Source organism: Thunnus albacares, chromosome 1 (genome assembly GCF_914725855.1).
Source record: "Thunnus albacares chromosome 1, fThuAlb1.1, whole genome shotgun sequence".
Lineage (NCBI taxonomy): Eukaryota > Metazoa > Chordata > Actinopteri > Scombriformes > Scombridae > Thunnus > Thunnus albacares.
The window spans coordinates 26,496,184-26,512,057 of NC_058106.1; the positions used below are offsets into that span (position 1 = coordinate 26,496,184).

The 15,874-nt window shown below is 40.1% G+C and overlaps 1 protein-coding gene across 4 annotated transcripts in view; it reads left to right on the top strand.

Moving 5' to 3' along the window:
• The window catches only part of pcdh17 (protocadherin 17), a 60,732-nt gene extending 49,378 nt beyond the window's left edge, over nt 1-11,354 (top strand). For all 4 annotated transcript variants that reach the window (XM_044352418.1, XM_044352426.1, XM_044352436.1 and 1 more), the window contains exon 5: nt 7,303-11,354. In XM_044352418.1, the coding sequence (XP_044208353.1) occupies nt 7,303-8,000 (698 nt within the window). In that variant the 3' untranslated portion in view covers nt 8,001-11,354. The remainder of the gene's footprint in view (nt 1-7,302) is intronic.
• The last annotated feature ends 4,520 nt before the right edge of the window (nt 11,355-15,874 follow it).

The following is a 15,874-nucleotide window of genomic DNA, read 5'->3' on the forward strand; positions in this document are numbered from 1 at the left end:
AAAACAATCAATATACCCTCAAGTTGCAGACACACTGACACTGGCAGAGCTAAGCGCACATTCCATTCTGCTCTACTCAGATACAAAAGGGCAAACACAAATGCCTACACTCACACACACACACACACACGGGTACACACATGCAGCAGCCTTTATATAACCAGGTAGGTCACCTGCAAACAAATTTTTATTTACAAGGACCACATTGTGCATTTCAGGGCCCTCATTGCTGGTTTGTGTTAAAGGGAAAGTGCTGTTTGAGAACATCAACCTGCCTGTCTAGATGCCCCTCATCTCTACAACCCACAGACCTTTATCACCACCCACAGCACACAGCCCTGCTTGCTCATCATTGATTAGGCTTTGTGTGTTTGTTTTTGTTTGAATATGAGCTTATGCTCCTCTTCCTCCTCCTCTTGGGTTTTTATCCCTCTTTCTCCCATGCATAAATACTCTCTCCTCAGGGTGTTCTTTGAACAACTTAGCCAGGCATTAGCTGACGGAGGGGCCTGCAGTTTGTGAGGGAACGCCTGAAGAGAGGACGTGTTTGATCCTGAGATATATGTCCTTCATTCGGTCTCGGCAACGCCAGCCACTGGGCACCCCCACCGTTGCTGCCAAGCATTTCCTGCTATGCATCGGTATTCTCTTGCCTCCCACTGTGATAAAAGCTATTACACTGGAGAGAAGTATCCTTCACTATGTGCTAAGCCACCCACAGCACAAAACAATCCAGATCTAGCCTATTCCCTCAACACACGGCCACACTCAGTAGAACTTTGAAATAGTAATTGTATGCTGTTAACCAACAATTTATCATATTATATCATAAAATTCTTTTGATTTGGATACAGCTACATTATTTAGATACATTAAATTGATTGTGGGTTCTGGTGCCTGGGATGTCATATATTCTTTAAATAATGAGAGCCTCACTAGAAAAAAAAATATGGACTGTATTTAAAACTGCAATTTACACCACATTTACATATTAATTCAAATCATGGGCACCATTTACTTTTGTTAATAGGTTTCAAGCAGAGAAGCAAGCTACTATGAAATGCTGGTCCCTAAGCAAACTGTGATGGATGCACTAAAACAGCAGTTCCATGGAAATACCACTGTATTGAAACCTCAAAATGTTGACAAAACAGACCTAACTATAAATAAAAATCTGCTTTCCCCGCACCGCTCTGTTTTAGAATCATAACAGTATCAGATGCAGTAATACACTTGATTAATGTTCTCATTTTCATCACAATAACGATGACAGTGACAATAATGATGATAAATATTGTGATTTCTTTAGGTCTGTGTCATGATAAAACTAAAGTCACAGCATAATGTTCATAATACTACAGTAGTTATTTTATAAAACTGGGAGTAGATGTTCACAAATTCTAGTGAATACAATATTCAATGACTGTTTTAAAGCCCCAGGACTAATTGGCCCTGTAGTCTACCTTGTAAACTGATTTATTAGGGAACAAAAACTGAAAATTTCGAAGCAACCTGTGCACTGAGACCCAAATTTTTAAATTCTCTTTGACTGCTGCTATTTGGTAGACTGGCGACCTGAGACGTCATAACATATTTACTGAACATTAGGCTCAGTCAGAGTTGAGACTCTGTCATCTGTGCAGTTCAAATATTTAGTCACCCTGATTGGCTGGGAACACGACGAGGGGGCTGCATGAATCAGCTGGGCTAGGTAGCAGTAGGCGAGGAGATTAAAAACACAATAACACACATGCACACACACACACACACACACACACACACACACACACATAAACACATACTGTGAGCTCCCTCAGGTGAACAGGTGCAGTCGTGGTCTGTCACAGATGCTCTGCGCAATTCGTCAGCTGCCAGTCCTCCTGTCCACCTCGGGTGGGTTGGGGGATTTTCACCACAACACAACTCAACACACACATTATCTCGGATCATTCTCCATTCTCATTGGCTACTTTAGTAGCTCATAGAGCTGTCTAATGACCACCCAGGTGTATATGATGGTAAAATAATTCACCATCACAGTGTTGGATGCTAAATTGTTATTTGATCTTCGCTTTTTAATTTCCGGCACATTATTTTTTAACTTAGTGCATGTTTAAGTTTCCTATCTGTTTGTCCTGTTTTCACTTTGCTGCTGCTGCTTTGCTAGCAATAGCCTGTGTGTACAGCTCTCTCTAGTTTCCCCCCCTCTGTCCACAGGAACCACAGTGTGTGACAGAGGGACATTAATCACAGGGCTGGGTAATAAAGCGAGGAGGGATGGGCATGTAGGGCCAGGGGGGCAGGCGTCTGGAGGGAGAAAAGGGTGTTTAGGGAAATCACACCATGCTTTATGACACACACTGATACACAGACACACTTTTACACTCACAGGTTTAGGTGCACATCCTTCACGCACTGTACCGAGAGAGCTTCCACTCTGAAAGTTTGAAAAATTAAATCGAGGAGAGGACAAAAAACATCTCTGGATTCTAGGGATGGTGACTGGTTATTTTCTGTTAGTGTGAGTTGAGGGAGAGCCCTGTGCCTTCTTGCCCACTAATTTGTGTTTTGCATGGCCTGTGGCCCTTGTTAATTAAGTGTTAATTTCATAAAAGACTTTTTTAAGAGAGGGGCATTTTTTATAATTGAAGAGAGATGCGAGATGTTTTAATGCTGAGTAGAAGAAGTACCTTCACTGTTGCTGCAACACTGAGGTTTTTGTGACACTGATACATTCATTATGGTTATAAAATGTGGCTGTTTATATATGATTACATTACTACTACATTACTAAATAGCAGCAGAACACACAATTTAGTAGTCCACTGGGTTTTTGGGGTTTTTCTTTCCTCCAACATATAGCTCTGACCCCTTTAGGTTATTGAAATTATTTAATATCAACCTCATTCCATTTTGACATTTTACAGTGGACACTGGGTTGTGAATCATATCAAGTGGACCTTTGATAGTAGATATTGTGTGGTATAGGTATAAACTAATTCATACACGCACATGTATGCAATTTCTAAGCACAGTAGATGTAGGCCTCTGTTTTGTTGTCCATTGTTGTTTTTTAAATACATTGGTAAGTCATTACACTGTATGTTTTAGGTGATTTATTCACTTTTTAATTTAATTCTTCACTCAAATTCTTCATTCAAATTCTTCTTAATTTACAATGCAAAAACTTGAACTGATTTTTACTTTTTAGATAAGGCACCTCATTTATTCAGAAAGTAATTAACAAATCCTTCTTTCCTCTATCTATTCGCTTTCACTAGCCTATCTCATCCCAGGTGCTGTTACGAGGCATGGCAATATCTGATGCTGACAAACAACTCAGTGAACCAGGATCATTTACCTTCCCCCTGTATGCAATGTTGCTGAGTTAACGGTCTTTCTGAATTGGTAAAGGTTTCTTTGACACTGTGTGTCCTTTTGCTATTGCTCAAAGATTTCTTAGAGCAGCTTTGCTACTTTTATAACTGTTTCATGTGCTTTTAGCAGTAAAGATAACTGGCACCCACATAGCTATCCTATCTAACTCATTGTTACCCAGTCTTACTATTCTGCCCTAAAGCAAGGCAATTAACCCTGCCAGAAGTAGTAAGATAGCACTGGCTTGCCGTTAAAAAAAACATCCACAAGTACAATGGAGTGTGCGGAGTTAATTAAACTTTTTTGTTAGCAATAGAGGTGTAATAAATAACTGATTTCAATCAGGGATTCAGGTCAAGTGTCTACAATAGGGCTGCAAAGATACAAATATCAACTGCGCCAGCCTCTGACCAGGCCATTTGATCAGTGTCTCAGTGACTCTTTCTTTGTAAATGAAGCTGAATCTTGCCTCTCCTCTCCTCTTCTGATGTCTAAGAAGTTTTGGACACGTTTGATACAGAGCAATCAAAAATCCTTGCTGCATATCAGTGGATTGGCCCCTCCCTTTCTAGTCGTTCCTATTTGGTTCAGGGCCTATGTGGTTATAAGATGTACTGTTCCTTTAAAAGCTTTTATGTAAGATGAGATTTACGGACAAAAGTATCTTAAGCTATAGAATGTCAGTGCCCAGGATTAGAAACTTGATAAAAGAGCGCACACTGAAAGATAAAAAATGCTGTCTGCCTGTTGTAAACATAGATTGATATCTTGAGGTTTTGACTTTTAGAACAGATACTTTGAATTTCATCTAAAAAAAGGAAAGCAGTCATGTTGCAAATAGGAAAAAAAAATAGTCCCATGATAGATTAAGGACAAGGGAGTGGACAGCACAATCAGGTCAAAAGTGATGGAGATATATTAAAGGTAGTAACCCACCACCCCCCTAATATGGCAGTTTTTCTTAGTGATTTACTGTATATTCAAAAACATTTGCAAGTTATTAGTGCATTTAATCATTGTACCATACCAAATCATTGACTGATTGATTGAATTGTGACAACATATTGCATGAATCAGTGTATCTATCAGCGTAATTTATCTTGGAACATAGACAGTGCAAAGAGAGAAACTGGAGAGTGGGAGTGACAGAGCGAGCCCCTGGTAGCCAAATCATCACAGGCAAATGTGTCCTTGGTGAAGGCTTCTATTGCCCATTCCAGAGAGTTGTTGGAGCCATGGTGGAGAGAGAGAGAGAGAGAGAGAGAGAGAGAGAGAGAGAGTGGGGGGGATGAATGTCACCCCTGCTCTCATATGTCATATTGTTAGCCATAGATATGAGGAGAACGCCTCAAGGTTGAACGTGCAGCTGAGACATGAATAATCTATCAGAGGTTTCCTCCAACTAAATAGAGGGAAATATGTCTGCATGGATTATTTATGCTTTAATATGCACACAGTGAATGGACAATCACCTCTGAGAGCATGAAGACATTGTAGGGGCTAAGTTAATTGTGTGTGTCTTGAATGCATGTGAGCTGGGTGTGTGAAAGTCAGTGGTTGTCTTGCTGTTAAGCTTGGATACATGTAGGGTATTTTGTGGCTTGGTGATGGATTATAGGGTGTTCTGGTTGGACCAAATCATCGATCTTTGTGCTTTGACATGTTGTTTATATCCTCTTACTCAAATCATTCTCGCACAAACACACACAAATGCTCCTCAGCATGTGCAGATGCATTCGCTCACCCCCACACCATTTAAATGTAGTCCATCTGAAACTGGTCAGGCCTCCACTTTCCAGCTCACCTTATTTCCTCTTCAGATGACTGCCGCGACATGGGAAATGTCAGGCTCTCTTTGCCAGCGCTGTTTGGCCTCTTCAAACATTTGTGAAGTGTTAAGCTCATCTCTACAGCTTAGGAGGGCAGTCTCTCAGGAATCTAGGCTGCTGACCTGCAGCACGGCAAAGACAGCCTAGCCAAGTGCACTCAAGCATATCCACTCTGCCTGCTCATTCGCATCAACAAAAGATTGTATTAGTCCCAAGTTTGTGGTCTTTAAAGCAGCACTCTCGACATGCTGTAAAGGTCCATGCATTGCATTATGGAATTGATGGGGTGGCTTTACAGCCCCTAACGGTAATGTTGTTGTCTTCTCACGTTCGGTGGAGAATAATAGTGGAAATGATGTAAAGTTCTGAGTAGCCTCAATCTATATCCTTTAAATGTTGTCTTTAAAATAACCTCTTTGAGAGCATCCTGTATTCACTTCCTGTGTGATGTCACCTACTGACTTTAATTTTTTTGAACCACACTTGTTGCAGGAAGATAAATTAATCTGATTTAAAATGTGGTTTTGACCATTTACATTCAAGAGAGGAGGGGGGAGGGGGAGAGGGGAGGTGACAACAAGCTGTTAACTGTTAATTATAAAAATGTGACATTGCTAACTCTATGACTAACTTTTAGTTCATGTATTGCTGTCTGCCACTTGTGCCATTAACAATAAAAACACCAATAATGCAGAAATGAAGCTCCTATGAAAGCTTGCCTAATTCCTCTCAACAAATAAGGCTGCCTCAGTTCTGTTTCTGTAAGTGTTGCGTCGCTTTAAGAAATTAGAAATGTTGTGCTTGTCTTGAGCGTTTGGCTCCACAAACAGGCAGAGACGCATCACATATCTCAAAACCAACATGCAAATTTGATTTGCCTGAGCTGCCGCATTTGTTTAGGAGCCTGTGCAAGCAACCTTTGGATTTTTACTGGAGAGCACTATTAAATGCTGGTGTGTTGTTGCGTTCGTCAATTTGTCTAACCTGTGCCTTGTAGCCTTTTAAAGACAGCACACTGAGATGTGTTGAGTAGTACTAATCTAAAGTAGATTATGCAACTAATCTATTTTAGTCCATCTAAATAACAGATACAACAAATGCCCCCCAAAAAGTGCCAGAAATAACAGTCACTGCTTTTTAAAGTCAGTTTATCACAGTTTGTTGTAAATGACCACTTATAGTATATTACAGTCTGGTATGGGTGGGAGGATGAGAAACAAGCAACTCCCAGTACCAATTTCATTCATATAGTCTCAACTGTTAGGATCCTGTCTTTTTGTGTGTCTTCTCTTGTTTTCATCCCACCCGGCCAATGGAAAAATTCCATTTGTGGGACAACAGATGCTCCGTTTTCTCCTCTATTTTTCACTTCACGCCCAAGAGGAGAAAAAATGTGCTCCTCTTTTTACTTATTTATTTATTTTTTTAACCAAGTTCTGGATTCGTTTGACACAGGCATGAACACTCCCATAATCAGCCAGAGTGCGCATCCTTCTGAATAGAGATGAAAGAGGGGAATACACACTCACACTCACAAATACACACATACACATAATACAACAAGCACACAAATAGACAGGCACAAACACACAGGGAAGAAGCACAAGCCATTTGGCACAGCCTCTCTGTCTAGGGAGGGCTTCAAAGCCCACTGACATGAATTTATGATAACGGCACTATGCCTTTGCCAAACCTCAACTGTTGTTGTTTTTCTCTTGCTCCCTCCCCATCTCCTCTGTATGCTCTGCCATCCCCTTGATCAGAGCTTTGGAAAATGCTAGCAGGTGTCCCCCAGTCCCTTGGAAAGGTGTGTGTATGTATGTGTGTGTGCGTGCACATGTGCATGCATTTATATGTGTCTTTGGGATGGGACATCCTTAGCTGGCTCTTCCTTTTTTTTTACATAATTCAATTAGGCTTGGCTTTACTTCCCTAACACTGGGCTCCAACTCTGTGTACTTTTAACTTCAGTTTCATAATAACACTGTGATTATATTACCGTCTTACGATGTGGTTTTACTCTATTCTATGCACACTACTCATATAAATATCCCTTTCTTCTCCATCCATCCCCTCCTTTTCTTTCTATCTGCAGATGAGGATTGTGTGAATTGTACAGAGGAGTGCCGAGTACTGGGTCACTCTGACCGCTGCTGGATGCCTCAGTTCCCAGCTGGGGGAAACCAGGCAGAGGGTGTCGACTACCGCAACAATATGTTCGTGCCAGCAGGAATGGAAACCGTGCCTGAGACAGAGACCTACGAGACTGTCAACCCCAATGGCAAGAAGACGTTCTGTACATTTGGCAAAGAGCGGCGTGACCACACCATCCTGGTTGCCAACGTCAAGCCCTACTTGAAGGCGAAACGTGCCCTCAGCCCACTGCTCCAAGAGGTACCCTCAGCATCTAGCAGTCCAACCAAGGGCTGCTCCACCATGTCTCCTTGCTCCTCAGTCAAAAGCCCAGCTGACGGGGCTGAAGGCAAGCCTCCTCCTGCCACCTGCTCTGGCCACTACGGGCCTCCTGATGGTCAGTACCTGTCACCAACCAAACAAACCAGGGACCAGGGGGTCTACCCACCCTTGCCTCCCTCAGACCCAGTGGCCAAGGTGCTCGCTGAGGCCCGCTCCAGGATCAGCCAAGAGACAACAGGTGAAATGGAGTGTGTCCTGGAGCAGGTGGAGCCCGACGCGAACCGTGACGGAATGGACGCTGACCAGGTGGTGAGAGACATCGACAAACTGTTGCAGGACTGCAGAGGAAGTGAGGCCACTGGCACACTCAGGAAGTGACATGAAGGACTTCAACAAAAAGATGTAGGGAGGTAGAGAGAGGAATAGGATGCTATTCCAAAAACTCTCATGCCAAAACTGTCACCAAAACAAATCAAAAGGTTAAATGGCTCTTATAATAGGAGCTCTTTTCACTGTATTTGTTGTTGAAAAGTACTGACACTGGACGGACAATGGGAACATTTATTATGTCAGTCATTTGGCACCAGTTATGATGCTAAGATCCCTACAAAGAAAAAAGGAACTGTGCAACAAACATCTGAATTCTGCTGAATTTCTAAACTCTTTTGTTTTGGATTCTTAAGCAAATTGCAGAGGCTTATGCCTCTGGCACCTCGCAAGCTTTTATCTAAGTGCCCACCAGCTCATAAGTGTGTTGTTCATGGTCTCTCGTGAAATCCTACATATCTAAGTGTGTGTAGGTGGATTTCTGTTATGTGTGATGGCCATAGACACTGAAGGAGAAAGGACTATTTATGGTCAGACATGACAATCGATGCGAAAACAGAGAAACAAATTCTAATCTATTTGGGACAGTGAAAGACCGAAATACACAAAACAACCTTATCTTTTCTGACTTTAATATAGGTGTTTAACGTGTGATGGATCCTGTATCTGAACATGAAGAGATTGATTGTTAATCAGGGGTGTGTTTGCAGGGGTTGGTTATGGACTTCGGGTTAGAGGGGCCTAAAAGCTCCACTGAAGGAGAATTATTAACAGTGTAACCATGTTTCACCTGTCATTTGTAGCCACATGTGTAAGCTGTGTCTGTCTCACGCCTCTATTTAAACATTCATGTTGCTGACTGGTGTAGTCGCACGCACCAATTTTACACATGTGTGCTGCACTTTGCGCATACACACGCTGATACACTCAAATGCACTGATGCCCCCACACACACGCAAACACACACACACACACACTGATGCATATACACAACTGGCCATCTGTGTAATTGTCTTATACATGTACATCATCAGCTTTCAGTCCCTTGTGTAGAGTGAATTACCATGTGTGTGACTAAGCCTTAAGGCAATCACAAGTTGTATAAAAAGGGACATTTTTCCTCAACTGTGAAAAGATGATATCTATATGATTATATAGATGACTATATGTATGAATCCATGTATAGTGTCCAAATATTAACAAAATATTTATACATTTTATCAGAAAAAAAAAGAAATGAGGAATCTCAGCAAAACGTGTCCTCGAGTTAAGGTCAGGAGTGTGGTATTAACTCAAAGAACTGCAAAGGACACTGCCATTGTTTCGAAGACAAATATCCAAAAATATGAATAAACAAGAAAATGTCCCTTCACATTATCACTATACATAATATCATTATATGTGTAAATGTATTCAATTTAGATGTGTTTACATCAAAAAATTGACATATTTTTATTGATTTTACTGCAATTTCTGTGCATTTGAGCCAAATTGTTATGTGTACAAAAGCTATATTGTGTATTTTATTAAATTAATATATAGTTGTGTTGCAATATACATGGGCTTATATTGTATTTGGCAAAAGTTGCCTTAGTAGCTGTCGAACTCTGTGAGTTTGCTTTAGTTTGGGTTTTTGTTGGTGTTTTTGTTTTTCCTCTCTATTCTGCATCTTTGCAGGCTGGCTTCATGCTTTTGAGATGTCGCCTCTTTTTACCCTGAGATCCAGCTGGATCAAATACAATAACTGTTGAAAGCTTAATGAGCCAGCTGATCTAGAATACAATTCAAACCAACAACAAAAAGCAACAACCACAAGATAACAGTTTGAATATTTTTACTGAGCAGATTTTTACAGGGCAGCTATTTTCTTTAACAATAACTAGTATGCGTATTTTGTGTTCATTATGTTTTTACTTTCTTTCCAAAAAAGAAACCTGCCATATGGAAAGTGGAGTGGTTTCCTTGGTGATCATAAAACTGCCTTACTGTCTCTGCGGAGAGCTTGTTGTATCTGTGGAGCTTGTGACTGCTTATGAAGCCCTGGTCCACCAGAATGTGCATTTTCTATAAAGGACCAAAAGAGGTTCTTTTTCAGCAGTCTGTGTTGTTTATGTATGTACTCCTTCTCAATACATGTTAGAATTCTCATACTTTGCAGAGAAACTTGACATCTGAAATTCTATCTGAAGTTACTTTGGATTTGATGTCTTAGCTGTTTAGGTACACGGTTTATATAACCAAGTGTCTTCACATTCAGGCTTTCTTAAAAAAAAAAATATACAGACATTTATTTTTGAAAATCTTGGCACATTTCGGCCACTCTCTGAAATAATAATGGGAGGTGCTTTTTCTAATATTGTCTGACAGTAAAATAAGCAGAACAGTAGGCTATTAGACTAGATGTGTTTTGGAAGATGTGACCACAATCACCAAATCTATGTAAGATGCATCCATGAGAGGGAACAGTGACTTACATTCATATGGCTCCTGGTGTGTTTACTGTGTAAAGTATATCCAAGCTGAGTTGGAATCTTGACAACAGATATAACACATTCTATCCCGCAGGCATGTCACGTCTGAGTATTTTTGCTATTTCTGTTCTTGCCTATTTTTCTTAATCGAGGTACATGTCTGGACATTTTCCTGTCATCCTGCTGTTCTGCTGCATCTTTTGCCTATTTCCCATCCTCCTCTCTTTTTATTTCACTCTTCATTTGCTTACTTTTCTCCTCTTCAGCTGTTTGCTTTCTCACCTCTGAGGAGCAAAGTAACTGTTGCCTTTCCTCCTCTCTTTCGTCTGTTAAGTGTTTGGTTTCGGTTTGCCCTTGCTCTTTTCCTGGGAGATGGCAGAGACTGTTTTTAGAGAGGGAAAATATTTATGGTTAATTTTAAATGAGATTTTTTTGTTATCTCACTCAAGTATCTGGATAAATCAAGCGAGCCTGACGTTCACATCATACAAACAGTTAAAATGTGATGTTCAAACTGTGCACTGCAACTGTGATCCTGCGAAAAATACTGTTACACGTGTGTGCGTGTGCGCACATAGGCACGCACACAAACACCTGGGCACTTCAGCAACACACTGCCTTTCATTTAAATGCATAGCACCTTAAAGGTAAAATAAAGGCTGAGAGAGAGGGCAAAACACTACCCAGACAAATGTGACGCTTCCACACTTGTCTTCATGGTTTATTTTCTTTTCATCTCATTGTGCTCAGTCGTCATGCTAGATCAAGCATTCTCTAAACAGTGTGTGTGTGTGTGTGTGTGCGTGCGCGCATGTGCTTTATTCGCTTTCATGCTCCTCTTGTTTGACAAAACAATTCCTTTCTTGCTGTTTAATTTCTTTTACCTGTGTACTATAGAATTAATTCCAACTCACATTAAACCTCTTTTCCTGTGCTCCCTGTTTTATTTGGGCACTAATTAAAAACTAGCGCAGAGTTCACTCCAGGATTCCGTCTTTTACTCAGAGTCTGGCTGCCACTAACAGTCACTGTCACAGTTCAGGCACATTTAAAGTGCTGTCCCCTCTAATGGTGTTCCCCTGGCCTGGCCATTGTCTGTACACTTACAAACCGTGGGCAGGAAATGAGCTGGGTCCAGTGGATGGAAGGTATTCTTTAAAGCCATGGCCCCTCTCTCAGGCTATTTGCTGTCTATTAGAGCAGAGCCTGCTGCTGAGGTCAACACATAGTTGGATATTGAGCATAATGTAAGGCCTCTCATTATTGTCTAATTACACACTGTTGGCATCATACGCAGTCGGCAGTGCATTACTCAAATTTAGAGTGGGTTATTTTTGCCCACTTGAGACTGTTGGTTTTACCAAGTGATTAGGATAGGGCCTTGTTGAATGTGGCTAACCACCTCTGGTCTCCGACTCACACTGATGCAGGTGCACACAGACTCAGACAGCCACTGCTTCACACACACACACACACACATAGAGACAACATGCCATTTTGGTTGGTTAAAATAAGCACCCAATGTTTGTCGTCCCCTCACCCCCAAGCCCACACTGATAGCATAGGGCTCCACGCTACAACGGGCAACTGGTGAAAAGACCAGAGACATTCATTTGTATGGATTATTTCAACTGCTATTGTCTAAAGGCTGTGTTCATTGTGATCTATCTGAAAAAAAAAGATGAAAAGGTCAAATAAAAAAGCAATTACTAATAATGTTTACTCTTGTTCTTGTATGAGATGGTTAAGCAATGGCTAGTCATGGATTTGATTTAATTTCTCTCCTGCCAGGAGATAACCTCGCACACCCGCTATTTTTGTTCTCTCAAGCATCTTTGCGGCCAGTTTTGCCTTGTCAAATAGGATTGTATTGTTTACGTTCACAGTGCCAGCTTTCTTTGGAAAAGATAAAAATTGGCTTTTTCAATTGCGTTCTTTGGTGTTAAATGCACGTATGCTGGCACCTCATGCCCCTACACACACACACACACACACACACACACACACACACACACACACTGACTTAAATTTTTTGCTTTGGGCTAATGATTCTTCATTCATCACATTAGATCACATTTTCGCCACACAAAAGATTACTGCTCTCGCTGTGTTGTTTTTTTTTTTTCGTTTTTTTTTTCTAATTGCTTGAAGGCAAATAAATTGGCGCTCGAAATTATGTGTACTAATGCTTCTCAGATAAGATGCTGCACTCCACCCTTCAGCTAGATTTGAATTCAGAGGCCAATTTGAAGTCTCTTCAAAACTGGCCTGTGGTTAGAGAGATATACTGTATGCTTCTCATTTGCTTAGTCAAATCGAGTTTGCTTAATTTGTAATTTATGGCTATTAGGTGGTAGATGCTCAGAGTGGAACATACGATGGCAGCAGCAGATGTGACCTCCCTTGTGGTGCTTAGTTCCCCAAGAAGAATAGTAAACAAACTTTTTAGAGCTGACTGGTGCTTCGGAATGGGTTTTTAATGTCCTTTTTCAGTGTTTAACAATACAGAATGACAGATCAGGGAAGCTAATGACACACTATTACATTTATCTCAGGAAACTTTTCCATCATCACTGTTTAATTGCAGGAGTACATATGGTTGAATGATTTTTGTGATTCATGCATCAATCAGCATACTGCTGTCTAAGGATTAAAGTTAGTAATTTCCCAGACTGCAGTCCTTCTAGATACTCATTCAGGAATATCAGTGTAATTGCACAAAAACTTCCCTTAACCTGCCAGTGGATATTTTTTCGGTGCTAAAGAAATTAAATATTAGGAAAAAATCAAATATAAAACTAAAATATAAAAAATAACTAATGTCTGGAGTATCTGTAGTTGTCTCAAGATCCATCTTAATACACTTGGATTTTTTTTAATTATCTGGGATGGTATTATTACTGCTTTATGTGTACAAAAATGTGTCAAAAAGAACTCATTCAAATGCATCAAGATAAATTATTTGTGAAATTATTTATTATTTGAAGAGGACTCGATTAAATTAATTTTCATTTCGACCACAGACAGAATGTTTTACCCCATACTGGATTTGCAGACCATTGGTATGCAGGTATGCGCCAATGCTTTTTTTCTGTTTGTATCTAAAAAGTCGCCTCAAGGCAGATATTAATTAAAAAGATAGCAGAGGTACTCTTAAAAACACCATTTCTAGCACTGCAGCATGCAGCGCCGTCTCATTTGCCCCAGTGGATCTCTTTAAAACTACAGTATACCTTCAAGCAAATAACAGCTTGTCCCTTTGTACATGTCAATCACCTTCAGTCATAGTTTCTCAGAACTTTACAGATCACAAAACTTGTTACAGAAACTGTGACTAAGTGTGAAATATTTATAGTACGGTAGACTGTTGTAGAGATGCAACAAGTACATATGCTAAGACACAACCTGGACATAATAAAGAATTTTATATGTCTGACAACAAATTACATTTTTAGCAACATGCATCAATCATAATTATCATAACAACATCATATATATTAGTTTAATACATAGAGAATTTAAAAAATGCATACAGTTTTGATGGAGGCTTTAGTCTGTTTATTTAGTTGTTTAGTCTCTGGGTAATTGAGTTGGAGATTTTAGAGTTCCAGTAGATAGCAAAATCATATTTCTGAATTTGAATCAAGGTCCTTGATCCAAATAACTGTGCAAATGGGATTTAATCAAGTACTGTTCTGTATTAAGCTGGCTAAAAGGGCAAATGGAGAGGAGATCTTTTCAACATAGAAGAGAAGGTATTCATCATATTCCATTGTTAAAGGATAAGGGTCCTCCTTTCATTTGTAGTAATGTTGGAGAAGGTACAGCAAATTGAAATATATGTGTATGTATGTGTGTACGGTTGCATAAAAGAGACAAGAGAGACACTGAGGTCGGAAAAGTGAATGTACATTTTACAAAAGGAAGAGTCAGGCGTGGCAACTTTGATTTGATACCACTGACAAAAACAGAAACACAGTAGGTATCTATGGTCACGGTGCCTGAGTGGGTGTTTAAGAGGATCACTTTTCATCAAGTGGAAGAAATGATGGCGCACACAATCATGGCAAACAACGTCACATGCCTAAATAACAATGCATGGCACTACTCTACGAATGTGCCATGGTGATAAGAGTTTTTGTGATGCTATATGTAAATGTGACTTCAGACTATTAAAAACACTTCCTTGTCTAAAAGAAAGCCATGCTTTAGCCTGCAGGAAACTCTTAGATATGTTTTTGAGGACAAATGTCACACAATATCAGCTGTTGGTGCTATACATACAGTATGTGAAATCTTGTGATACTTACTTGCTATATAGCGACTGCCAAGCTGAGAATGTCACCCCTGCTGGGCATCTCCTCCCATCATCTGAGATACTGTCTAATTGAAAATTTGTGAATATTATTCTGGCACCTAGGTTATTATTGTAAGAGAAACACATAGAAAAGGACAACTCTTACTTTACAAAAATATATCAAGCATGGATAAGGAATGAAGAGACAAAAATAGCGATTAACATATGTGTATTACATTCAGCCGTTTGTGGAACTTGTGACTGCACAATGAAGCCCTCCTTCTCAGTCACCTCAAAGAGAAGGAGTGTGTTAAGTGTTCGAGTGTTTCTCACCCGAAGCAGAATAGTAAGCAGCAAAGTAATGGCTCCAGACAGCTTCTGTGAAGGGGCCAGCTCACATCAGTGAGGGAAAATGCTAGATGAAAAGGTCAATAAGCAACACGGGAAACTTAATATGAAGTAGACATATGAATTCCATCACATGGATTAGTGCCCCTGGCAAAGTGCAGGACTAACTGACACTACTGAATCAATTCATAAATATCCAATATCTGGTGTGTAAGACACCTGAGAGCTAAGAGGACCTTTCACTAAATGCCACCTGGACTTTTAAGCCAATTATATGCGCCTATTTTGTTTCCTGTTACTAGTGAATTTTGGAATCACTTCGGGTGTTTCCAGTCAGAGCAGATGCTGTATAGTCTCATTTCTCTTGAGTCTGTGTGCACCTGCATTCCTAGTCTCTGGCCATGCTTCTTTGAGGTTTCTTCCCAAGATGTTCCAGGTTATTAGTCATATATCTTTGATTGGATTTAGACGAGCTTTATCTGGTTCATTACCAAATGCAATCATAAATGCTTGAATATTTGATTTTCTCGCTATTTGTTCACATAAAAAGACAAACACATGTTGATTGAATATAAAGGCAAGACAGTAAGGATGTTAAGAGTTTGGAATATTGTGGAAATAATGAGACTTTTCATTTGTTGCTTAGGTATAATATGCTTGGATCAGTTATTTAAAAGTCAGTACTTATTGTTAGACTTTGATAACTTGCCACAGAGGCCATCACAGAGAAGATGTATTGGATGAAAGAGAAGACAGACACCTAAATGGCTGTATGATAACAACAGGATGTGATTTGGACAGAATGTCAG